Source organism: Agelaius phoeniceus, chromosome 9 (genome assembly GCF_051311805.1).
Source record: "Agelaius phoeniceus isolate bAgePho1 chromosome 9, bAgePho1.hap1, whole genome shotgun sequence".
Classification (NCBI taxonomy): Eukaryota; Metazoa; Chordata; class Aves; order Passeriformes; family Icteridae; genus Agelaius; species Agelaius phoeniceus.
This window is the reverse complement of record NC_135273.1, coordinates 254,832-266,339: the sequence shown is the minus strand read 5'-3', so window position 1 is coordinate 266,339 and position 11,508 is coordinate 254,832. Positions and strand designations below refer to the sequence as shown.

Here is an 11,508-nt window from a genome sequence, read left to right as displayed (position 1 = left end):
TGATGCGGAATTTCTCACACAGGATGTCTCAGGCAGTCTGAGTCTATCTGCAAGTTCTCTGCCTGTGCTCTGAAGCAGCCTGAGCAGTTTCTGCTGTTTTGGAGCTGAAGGACAGCTCAGCAAGCCTCTGCCTGATGTGACCCTGGCTCTCCAGGCCGGTGAGCAGCTCTGGCGGTGCCTCCCCGGGCTGACCCCTCTGCTGGGCCAGAAGGGAGCGAGCGCTCAAGGGCAGCGTCCCCACAGCACGAGGAAAAGGTGCTGGCACGGGTCCTTCTGTGTATCCTCACCTCTTCACCCCCTCTTTGCCCTGATTTAACTGGACTCACTTTTGCTGATAGAATTTAATGGCATTTGGATCAGTATAAGCCTTCATTTAATGGGCTGCAAGATATGCAAACTCTTTATTTAGGGCTGCAATAGATACTCTTGTTTAAAAAATTAACCCTGAACAATCTGAAGCATACAGGGACAAAAATCTGTGACATTTGAGCTAGAAATAAGAGAGTCACTGAACTGAGAAGTGATTGCTCTTTTTTCATGGAGCTTTGTCTATGATGAAGTGACATATGGCTTGATTTATACAGGACCTAAAACTCTCTTAAAGTAGTATCTCAGAACATTTTATTTTCTTCCCATAAATTCTCAGCAATAAATGTTCCATTTCAGTACAAATACAAAAATAAAATTTATTTCGTAAAACCTAATTCAGATGGGCAAGAAAATAGATAAAAGATGTTATGCCATCAGAAAAATCCAATCACAGGCAATTATGAACTCCATTGACACTGGAGGAAAGAAGATACGTGGATGATAACTTCTGGTGCATTTCAAAAGGAAGTACTCAGGAATTATTTCGATGTTCATTAAAGCACCTGCAAGTGTATTCAGTTTGCAGAAATGGAACTTATGTTCAGATCAGCCCTACTTGGGGAAACCATCTGCAGAGATACTGAAAGAAATTATTTACTGATAGGGCAAAAGAAATAAAAAAGCCCCTTTAATTTTTCAAATTTAAGGTTGTTTTTTTTCAAAGAGAGCAGAAAGAGATAGGAATGTTTTATGTAGGATCTTGAATACTCTTAATAATATCCAAAATTGCTATTTAGAGCAGAAGCACATATTAAGTCATGTAGAATCAAGTCAGGATCAGCTCTTAAAATCCATATTTGCAATTAACTTTCAGTAATGCCTCTATTCTTACTATTCCGTTAAATTCCATCAATTTAATCAGAGGTTGGATGACGTTAAGCAACAAACTGACAAATTCTGCCAGCAAAATGATACAGCACGCACAGTTCTTCCTGTCAGCAATGTGCAGTCATGTCTTTTTACCGGCTACCTGCCTAGGCTACAGGAAATGTTTTGGGTAAAGATAGATTCAGTCGTTGGTATGAAGCAAAACCTTGGCTGCTTTTGTTTCTGTTGATGCTGAATTTCAGTTTTTAGTATTGTAATTATATTTAGAAGGCTTTCAGAACATTTTTCAATCACCAGCTGATCTAAGAAAACAGGACTACTCAGAAGATGAGCTAAAAGTAATGCATTTTGGGGCTAGAAATTAGCAGCAGAACTTCTCTGAATATGACATGTATATAATGAGAACCCATGTGTATTGCACATATCACTACAGCCAGATGTATGTTATCTTTACATCAGTCATTATAAAGGCCTCTGAGCAAGTGAAATATTTAGAACATTTATTTTCATTTATTGATTATCTGAGATCGTTAGGTTGATTAAGAAAAAAATAACTGCTTTGCAAAGAGACAGTGGGATCTAATCTTGTGCAGCTAGAGGAAAGAAGTCCCTAGGTCAGGTTTTGCTCCCTGTTGGTTCCATGTGTGGCCTTATCTGTTGGTTTCTGAAGGTCTGTAGAGAAAAGTTCATCCATGGAGAATTCTTTGGGAACCACCCGATGAAAAGGGTCAGTACAATGTCAAACATCCCATTATTTTGATTCTATCACTTACAGTCGGCTTTCCCGAATTCCTGTAAGCTCTCTGGCTCACCAAGGACAACTCTCTCTCACCGGGTAGCCTTTCTTTTTAAAGTGATGGAAGTGTGGGAGGCTTCCAAGCAAACACTGATGTTTTTCCCAGCGGAGCAGGGCTGGGCTGAGGGGTATTTCAGCACTGCTGGCTGCTGCAGGAGGAGGAACCTTACTACAGATAAAGGCACAGCTGCAGTGAGAGAGAGGCAGTGGGCAGAGAGGGACAGAAGTTGCTCTAAGAGATATTCTTGCTAATCCCTCTTCCCACTTTCATTCTGCAGCACTAAACTTTCCTCCAGCTGAAACATTTTTTCCTCAGTTATTATAGGAGAGCAGAAGGAGGGGGAGTTTGTTCACACTTCTTTTGGAGAGAGCAAACATCTCCTTTTAATCCTGAATATTATTTACAGGTTTGAAACTCCAATATTATATATTATTTTTGCTGCTGAACGAAGTAATGGATGCATTCAGAGCATTTGAAAATGGGTCGCTCTTGCCCAGTTACTTTGCTCCTGCCAGATGGGATCCCTTCCGTCGTCCCTTGGACTCCATCCAGGCCTGGCAATTCAGGCTTCTGGCAGCAGTAATGTTGTTGGTGACCTCCCTGTCACTTGCTGAGAACCTGGCTGTAATCCTGGTAACTTTTAAGTTCAAGCAATTGAGACAACCTGTCAATTATATTATAGTCAATTTGTCTGTGGCTGATTTCCTGGTCTCACTGACTGGTGGTACTATCAGCTTTTTAACAAATCTAAAAGGTTATTTTTTTATGGGATACTGGACTTGCGTATTGGAAGGATTTGCTGTCACATTTTTTGGTAAGCTTGCTTTTGTTTGTAGTTGTATGTTCTTTTTTTCAACTTCCTTAAATGTATTCTACTGTAGCTTCCCAAGTCACTGACTTTGCATGCCTTTGAATTCACTGGTATTTTCCCCTGTTACATGTATTCTGTAGTGGAGAGTGAAAAATACATCTCTCTATCCCTGTCATATACATGGCCTGTTGCATGTGTAGTGATTATTGAATATGTTTCACAGAATGAGGAAAAGCTTTCCAATAGAATAGCAGTGTTGTGGGGCTTATGGTAAAACAATTTCAGGAAAAAAGTCCTTATGTATAGCTATTTTCAATATTTGTATTTCGGTGTGTGCATATATGGATAAATAAGAGAGAGAAAAAAAGAGTGAGTGGCTGCCCATAAACTGTGGAAAATCTCAGGGCACAGAACATCTTGTGTTCTCTGTCCTCCAGGGGCTCTGAGGAGCAGGGACACACCTGTAACAGTCAGTCTGCACACCAACATCTTTTTGTGATTATTTTTCATGGCTTTGTTCACTTACTACAAAAAAAAATATTAGAAGTACTCTAAGAGGAAAAATCCTCACCACACCGTACCCCGTGTAAATACATCTCTGCCGAGTAAACAGATATTAGTTTGGAACGGGGCATCTACTCACTTGAGACAGACACTCATTCCTGTGTCCTGTCCCTGTCTCTGAAGCTGCATGGAGACAGCCAGTAATGCTTGTCCCTGCTCTAAATCACACAGTGCTGATCCTCAGCCTGTAAGGAGTCCCACAGCTGCTCTCTGCCTGTTTAAGCTAGACAGGGGGAATGTCACTGAGGGACAATGCTTCTACATCACTTTGTGGCATGTAAGCTCTGTCCTATGGAGAAAGATCAGGCTATTTCAAGATTTTGGTGTCCCACCAGGTAATATGTGCCTAAATTGATAATTTGACGTTGTGGGCACCTGTCTGCAGGTTTGAGTTTTCTGATAGCCTGAAATAATTTTTGCAAAGATAATATTTTGAAGATTTTAGTTAATTAATTTGGATGCTACACATAATTTGCAGCTTTTCAGTGTAGAACTAAAAGTGCAAGTCCTAATCACTTAACTGGCTTGATTAGCTGCTTGGTTTTGTAGCCCTTATACTGTAGATTGGCAAACTGGACAAACATGAAATGCTCCTCATTAGTATTAGAATAATGCACATGAATTGCTCATCCTTTCATAACTTGTGTTGATAGAAAAGGTGTCTGATGTTGTGGGTAGTCAAAGAGTGTAACTGGTTGCCCAGAGTTGTTGCAGAGTCTTCATCTCCAAAGATACTCAAAACCGAGCTGGACTTGGTCCTGAACAACCTACTAGATGGACAGTGCTTGAGGGGGAGCGATGACTGACCTGCAGAGATGCTTTTCAAAATAAACAGTTCAGGGATTCTGTAATTTGGGATGGTGTTTGCTGTTCAGGGATCCACCCAGATTTGATGCTGACTGTGTTCTCTTGCTACAGGCATTGTGGCTCTCTGGTCTCTTGCTCTGCTGGCTTTTGAGCGGTACGTTGTGATCTGCCGCCCCCTGAGAAATGCGCGCTTGAGGGGGAAGCATGCAGCTCTAGGAATTGTCTTTGTGTGGAGTTTTTCCTTCATTTGGACCATTCCACCAACAGCTGGTTGGAGCAGTTACACCCCCAGTAAGATTGGAACTACTTGTGAGCCTAACTGGTAAGGCCACTCTCACAGAGTATGGTAAAAAAATGAAACTTGCAGTTCAGGATGCCTCAGGGCCAGGAAGTTAAAGGAAAGGGTTAAAGATTATGTAAATCTCCGAAAAAAACCCCAGATATAAAGAAAGTTATAATAAACCTGATCACAATTTTCTGTGATCAGTTTCTAAAACAAAAATTTCTAAAGGATGGAGCATCCATCTCTAATGAAAACAATCACTCTAGACCTTATGTTTTTTGTCAGGAGTCAAAGGACAAAGAGATAGATTTTTTTTTCAGAAGACTGGACAAAGCTCTGAGCCAGCTAGTCTGACCCCATGGCTGGCTCTGCTTGGAGCAGGATGTTGGACTACGTGTCCCTTCCCATGTAATCAGCCCCACAGCTCTTTCAGAGTGTACCAATAGTTGTAGGACCCCCTCCAAGCCCCTGGGCAGGGAGATGGCCCAGGGCTCCATCTGGGGATATGACTAGAGCTGCAAAGGGGCCTGTTGAATAAAAACATTTGACAAAAATACTAGTGACATCTTTGAAAAGAAAGATTAATATTCCAAGAAAATAATAAGAACACGTAGTAGTAATACATACAAAGGTTTTTTGTATTTTATACAGGTACTCAGGAGCTTATGCTGACCGTACATACATTATTACGTTCTTCACCACCTGTTTTATAATACCCTTATTGGTGATTTTGGGATCCTATGGAAAATTGGTGCAGAAGTTAAAAAAGGTAAGAAGAAGCACCCATAAGTAAACTTTTAAAATGTGTGTGCATGCAAAAGTTTGGAATTACTGTGTTTGATTTTCTATAAAGATCAGACATAAGCAGGTCAGATTTGCAGGCAGCAAACATAGTCAATTACATCCCTTGTTATATAATTACCTTTACACACAGAAATTCATGCTATGGACAGAAGTGATGTTTTAAAGTGTGGAATTCACATCACTTATCAGTACATCTCATTAGTCAAACATCATACAAGTGAAAGAATGTCTACCTCATAAATAAATAGAATGATCCAGTACTGCTTTATTCCCAATTATGCTTCCATTCAGTGATATTTCATAAGACTCAAACCAGGCAAATTAGAATGCTGCTTTAAATGACTGCAGTTGTAAATTTTAAGACTGCTGCCTACTACTTAGTAACGTGCTCAAAATAAGATGTAGCCTTTGCAAATAATGCAATGCTGTTTAATAAACAAAATATTAGATTGTCCAGGAATATTTAAAAGACTTGAGAAATGCTTTCGAATTTTCTTTAATGGTTGTGTTTACCTGATCCAAAGGAGAAGCTGCAAAAAGTGACAAAGAAGACAATACAACAGGAAAATTCCTATTTGGTCCAGGATTTGGGGACAAGATTTTGGGACAATATTGGTATTTCTGTTTACTGCAAAGCTCTGAAAAGCCAGTACCTGCAGCTCATTCTGTAACTCTATACTGAATTGACATATGATTAGATCTCACGACTAAGGTCATTTCAAAGATCTGACTACAGTGAACAGAGAGGGATCCAAGCACCAGGACTGGTGTCTTGATGTTCCCAACCATCCCTCTTCATGCACTTTTTTCCACACTTGTCACAGTGCAGGCTTGTTCCTGAGTGGAATCATCTGCCCTCAGTCCCAGTGACCCCAGCTTTACAATTCTAATTGTAGCTTTCACTTCAACATCAAAGTTGATGAAATAAATTAATCTTTGGGAAAATAACAAATTAGCAATTTACAATGGAAGTAAATTATTATGGCAGTGTTCCTTTGTATGGAAGATAAAGCACCAGTATGTTTTTCCTTATCAGTATTTAGAGAGAAAGGAAAAGCTATATGTGAAAAAAAGACCAGGCTGATACGAGACAAAGATGAAACCTTTGCAAGTGCAGTACAGGAGTATTGAAATATGAAATTGATATATGAAATATGAAATTGAAATATGATCCCAATATTACCGGGTGGGACGTGCCTGGGCTCTTCTGGCCCTTGCTGCTTGACCAAAGGCAGCAGCTGTGGTGTTTTCACCTCAGAGACACCTTTGGCTGGCTGGGTGCTGCAGCAGGCACTTGGAACAAGTCCAGGCAAGCAGGAACTCAGTTTTTACCTCTAATGGAAAGGCTTTAGGCGACAGTGAAGAGGAAAAGGAGACAGATTCTGCCAGAGGGTTAATCCAGAGTTTTATTCCATGGTCACAGATCTCCAAATCTTGGTACCAGCTCCAACAGGATCCTGACTGCATGGCCCTGAGTCTTTTTAAGCCCGGGGGAGGGAGAGGGGAAGGGGCAGGTGAGCCACCAACCAGGGTGGGAGGGGGGGAGTCTCAGGGGACAATGACACCCAGGCTGGCCAATGACCCCAGGGCTGAGGGGCATCTTTTGAACTGCACCAACCAGACCAGGGCCTCGCTGGAATGTTGATATTGATGGACAGCACCTAGCAAGGGGGCAAGGGGGAGGGGAAGGGGGAGGTTGGCACACCTGAGGAACTGGGAAAAGTGAAACAGGAAATTGCTTCACACTGCAAAACAGGAGATTGGGCTCCTTTTCCAGGGGACTGCAATTCTGCTGAAAGGGAGGCTGGGCTGCTCTCTGTGTAAGAACAGCATACATTAAAAAATGCTACAGAAATCTCATATATTGGCAGAGTCTATCTTATGAGTACCAAACAGAGCCTTTGTTGATGCCTAATAACTTGTAGTTATTGTAACAATTCATTGTTGTTGTCTTTGTTGCTGTTGCTGTTGTTGTTATGTTTATATTTGGTAAAAACTGACGTGAATTGCAATTTTCTACAGAGGTGAGGACATTGCCCTTCCTAGGAGGTGCATCTATACCTCTTTAAGCACAAACATTGAATTGTCCGAGTGCAGTTCAAAAGTATTAGGGAAAATGTCTCCATAGAGTTCTAACATTACTGCAGGAAGTTAAAAGGCCATGTTATGCAAACGAATCTTATTTTATTAGAATGTAATATTGCAAGACCTGGCATCAGGTTTTTCTGGAGCCATAGAGACTTAGTAATTATTTCTCTTGTAAAATAACATTTCATAACAGCGCCTTGTTTCACTAAGTCATCAGAAACCAAACAAGGATGTTTCCAGAAAGACACTGTTTTACATCAGCTAATTTCTGTATGGACCTCTGTGCTTAAGCTTCTTGCATGATCGCTGAGGAAAAGAGGGAGGGCATTCCTATTAAATGCCCCAATCCCACTTTAATTCAGATATCATTAGATCATAAATGCTCTTCTGGGGAAGGCCATCAAACACCACTGAGCCAGACAAACTCCCCTGGTGTGACTCTGCCCCTCAGTGAGGAGGTTGCACAGCCTCAGCAGTGTGCTGTCTGTAATAATGCCAGACACCCAGCTGTCTGCAAAAGCTACATGGAATAGAAAGTGCTTGAATTCAGCTCACTCTCTGCTTATGACTCACCATGATGTCCTTCTTTTTCACTTTGACAATAAAAATATAAAGATACTTAAGCAAAGGAAAATTTACTAATGCTGGTAGATGGTAATTGGTGTGCCTCAGCAGTAACATGGGCACCCGTCCCTGTGTGCTGCTGCACTAGGGCAGAGCAGGTCTTTCCTTCTAGCGCGGCAACTGGGCAGCTTACTAAAGTCCCTGGTTGGACACCTTGTTGGCTTTTTTTCTAGAATCTTTTCTCTTTTCTTAAAAGGTGTCAGATGCACAAGGCAGGCTGGGAACTACCAGGAGACCTGAAAGACAAGTGACTAGAATGGTTGTTTTTATGATCATCGCCTTTCTAATCTGCTGGATGCCATACGCTACCTTTTCTATCCTAGTCACTGCATATCCCTCCATTGAGCTGGATCCTCGTCTGGCAGCAATTCCGGCCTTCTTTTCCAAAACAGCCACCGTTTATAATCCAATTATTTATGTCTTTATGAACAAACAGGTACTGTATGCTCTCAGAGTGTCTCTATCTTGATTTATAATTAATTATTTCTACCTACCTATGTGTTACCTAACAAGCATTACAATATCCAGCATTTAGAATGAAAAAAATAATCTGCCTGGTGGAAGATAGTGTAAACCTCTGAGCATTATTGAAATATAAATGTTAGTAATTATTAGGTTTTGATACTATAAAGGAAAATCAGCCCATAGGGAACATGAGTTAGCTTCCTGTATGAAAATTATGTTCTCAGGACTGTCCCAATATATTTCAATAATTCTTTAAGAATGCAACATCATTAAGTTGATCTGAAGTGGGGTGCACATTTTCAAAGCTTGACTTTGTCTCGGGAAAATGAGGCATTTGTGGTTCATGTACAGGGGGAGAAGCATTGCACATGCCCATTTAACAGGGAGCTTTTTTCTCTGGAATGAGGGCGGAGGATTGGATGCAGAAAAAAGGAATTGACATGGGGATGAACCAGAGTGCTGTGTGCTTACAGTGATAACAGGCATGATAAAAAACACGGGCAGATTTCTGCAACGAATGCAGCAGCTGAGAGTGGTGGCATTAAGCTCATAAATTAAATAAAGAAAAATAGTCAAGTGACTGTTGAATAAGAAATGTTGAATTAATTTATCCAGTCCTGCAGAGAGAGGTATTGCTTATCTCGCATCCTGTGGGCAGCACTCTGATCTCCCAAACCCTGTTTGTGGATGAGAACAACAAAAACCCATCTTTGAGTAGCCAGGAATTTAGTATATGAAAGCATGAGTCTAGAGAAATGACCAATCATGCCCATTAGATATGATTACCGAGAAGCAGAAAAGGAAAATTGTTTTCTAGGTTAAGATTGGCTCTTTTCAGAACATAGTTAATTTTTAGGTTTAGAGTTCTTTGTGGTGGCATAGGCAAATCTATTTTATAGGGTTATTTCTTCATATTCCCAACTGATTCATGAGAGAAATTCCAAGACTTTTAGCTAATATGCAGATTGATTTATAGAATTGTATTTACATTTCTTATGTGTTTTGACTGATCTCCTGTTTTTTCACCTTTTTAGTTCAGACAGTGTCTGATTCAATTGTTCAGTTGCAGTGCCATAGGAACTGCAGAGTCCAACATGAACCTGACTTCAGAGAGAGCAGTGCTAAGCCAGGACAGAAGAGGCAGCGAGATGGCCCCCATGGCAGCTCATAGCACCATTTCTAAGAGGAAAACCGGAGACAAACACAGAAGCCAACAACCTTTGTCTCTGTTGACAGCTTCAGAAAACAAAACCTGTCCCACGTAGAGTGGGAGATAAGGTCATTAATGCAATGCTACAGTGTATTTAATCGTTACAATCGCCTAATATAAAGATATGTTGTCACTGGGGACACCGTGCTCCTGTGGACACAAGCTCTCGAGGTCCCAGGCTCCTCAGTGCATGTAAGAGCTGCTTGGTCTATGGCTGCAGTCAAACATCAGCCATAAGGTGAGTCCCTTCCTGCACTGCATTTCTCTTCCCAATTCACAGCCAGCTTGCAGCAGGTAGTGGCACCACACCTGCACTCCTTAAGTGCCTGTTTCTGCTTAAGTCACATCCTCACTGCTTTAATTGGGCTGCTGATTCCAGAATAAATTCTTAACTTGTTACTACACCTCCGCTTTCAGAAGCACGGACTATAACACAAATACTGCTTCTGTAAACAATGAAAACTAATGGAAGTTGCTAGCTTTCCATGTCTGTATTCCATCTCATATTTAATTCACACAATGAAGTGCAGCAATATATTTAGCTTTAGTGGAATGTCACTTGCACATGAAAAGCCAAACCAGGTTATGAGTGTAAGGAAGACAGACTTCTGTTTTACAAAGTGTTTGGGATCATTGTATGAAATGTTGCTAAGAAATAAGCTTGTGCTAAGGCACATTGGAATTTTAATCCTTTATACAATCCATCTTTAATTGAATGCATTTTAGGAGAAAAGGCAAAGGCTGACTGTATTTAAATGCTTTAGAATGGAAAACCATTACTTCTAGAGAAGACATTATAACAATGCCAGCTGGAACAAATGTTGTTCCACAATGGTATAGAGAAGCTACACTAGCTCCACCCTGTACGGGCCTTAGCTAAAGAAATATGATATGGAATGAATCATCCATGGTTCAGTTTTACTTCCAAAAATTAGAATTATTTTACACAGAATAAGTAAATTTTGTTTCTATCAGATTTTTTTCCTGCTTTCCCTTAAGTTAATGTTTGAAAAACTATATTGCCTTGAAAGAGTGGGACTACCTGAGATACCTGTGGTCAAAGCTAGTCCCTGAGCAGTACCTTGCTGACTTAGAAGTCAAGCACCATTCTTGCAGCAACTGGAGATGCTGAAGGGTCAGGAAAAGGTGATACAGGCATCCAGCACAAAGCGTATCCTGAAGCCCTGGTTTCTGTATGACTCCCCTGCTTGTGAGGAGAGCTGTAGCTGCCGCTGGCTGGGGCACAGGGACAGGCACGGGAGCGTTCCCCTGAGCCACTCTGGCCTTGGCATGCCCAGGGAACTGCTTGGCCATCTATTCCTGCCCTCACAGCACTCACACCCATCGACAGCCATGCTCTTTGTTTTGCATCTTACAAAAGCCCTCTGGACCTTTTCTACAAGATGTCCTTTGCAGAAGAGGAGGAGAGGTTAGGAAGCATCAGATTCTTTTTTGTTTTCTGATTAGAAGGATGTTCAGATTCCGTTGCCCTGATTTCATTTTGGGATGGTAAGACCAAAGAGAGTAGTTAGTCTATGAATAAAATCACGAGCTGAACATGTGAGAACTCACTGCACAAGACTGTACAGTCTTCCTATTCATCTCACAAAATTTCATGAGGTGACTGCCTTTTAGAGTGTAATTTTGGTTTGAACTTTTGCAGGCCTCAATCTTAAAGACAAATGTTGATCCTTATTCTGACAGGCACATTCTTTAATCCTGTGTTATCTGTAGCAGAGCAATGAACAGATGTATATGTCTTTTTAAAATGTTTTGGAAATACGGCGAGATAGGAAGAATATGGTATTCAGTTATTAATTCTCTGCACCTTTTTGTGCTCATTAGCCTGTTAAAACAG

General features: G+C 41.0%; 1 protein-coding gene across 1 annotated transcript; it reads left to right on the top strand.

Moving 5' to 3' along the window:
* The first annotated feature begins 2,447 nt into the window (after nt 1-2,447).
* On the top strand, nt 2,448-10,039 carry LOC129123492 (vertebrate ancient opsin-like). The gene is made up of 5 exons (XM_054637866.2): nt 2,448-2,808; nt 4,288-4,498; nt 5,111-5,228; nt 8,172-8,411; nt 9,475-10,039. Exons 1-5 carry the CDS (start codon nt 2,448-2,450, stop codon nt 9,703-9,705), a joined length of 1,161 nt encoding a protein of 386 aa, XP_054493841.2. The 3' UTR covers nt 9,706-10,039.
* Nucleotides 10,040-11,508: the final 1,469 nt, after the last annotated feature.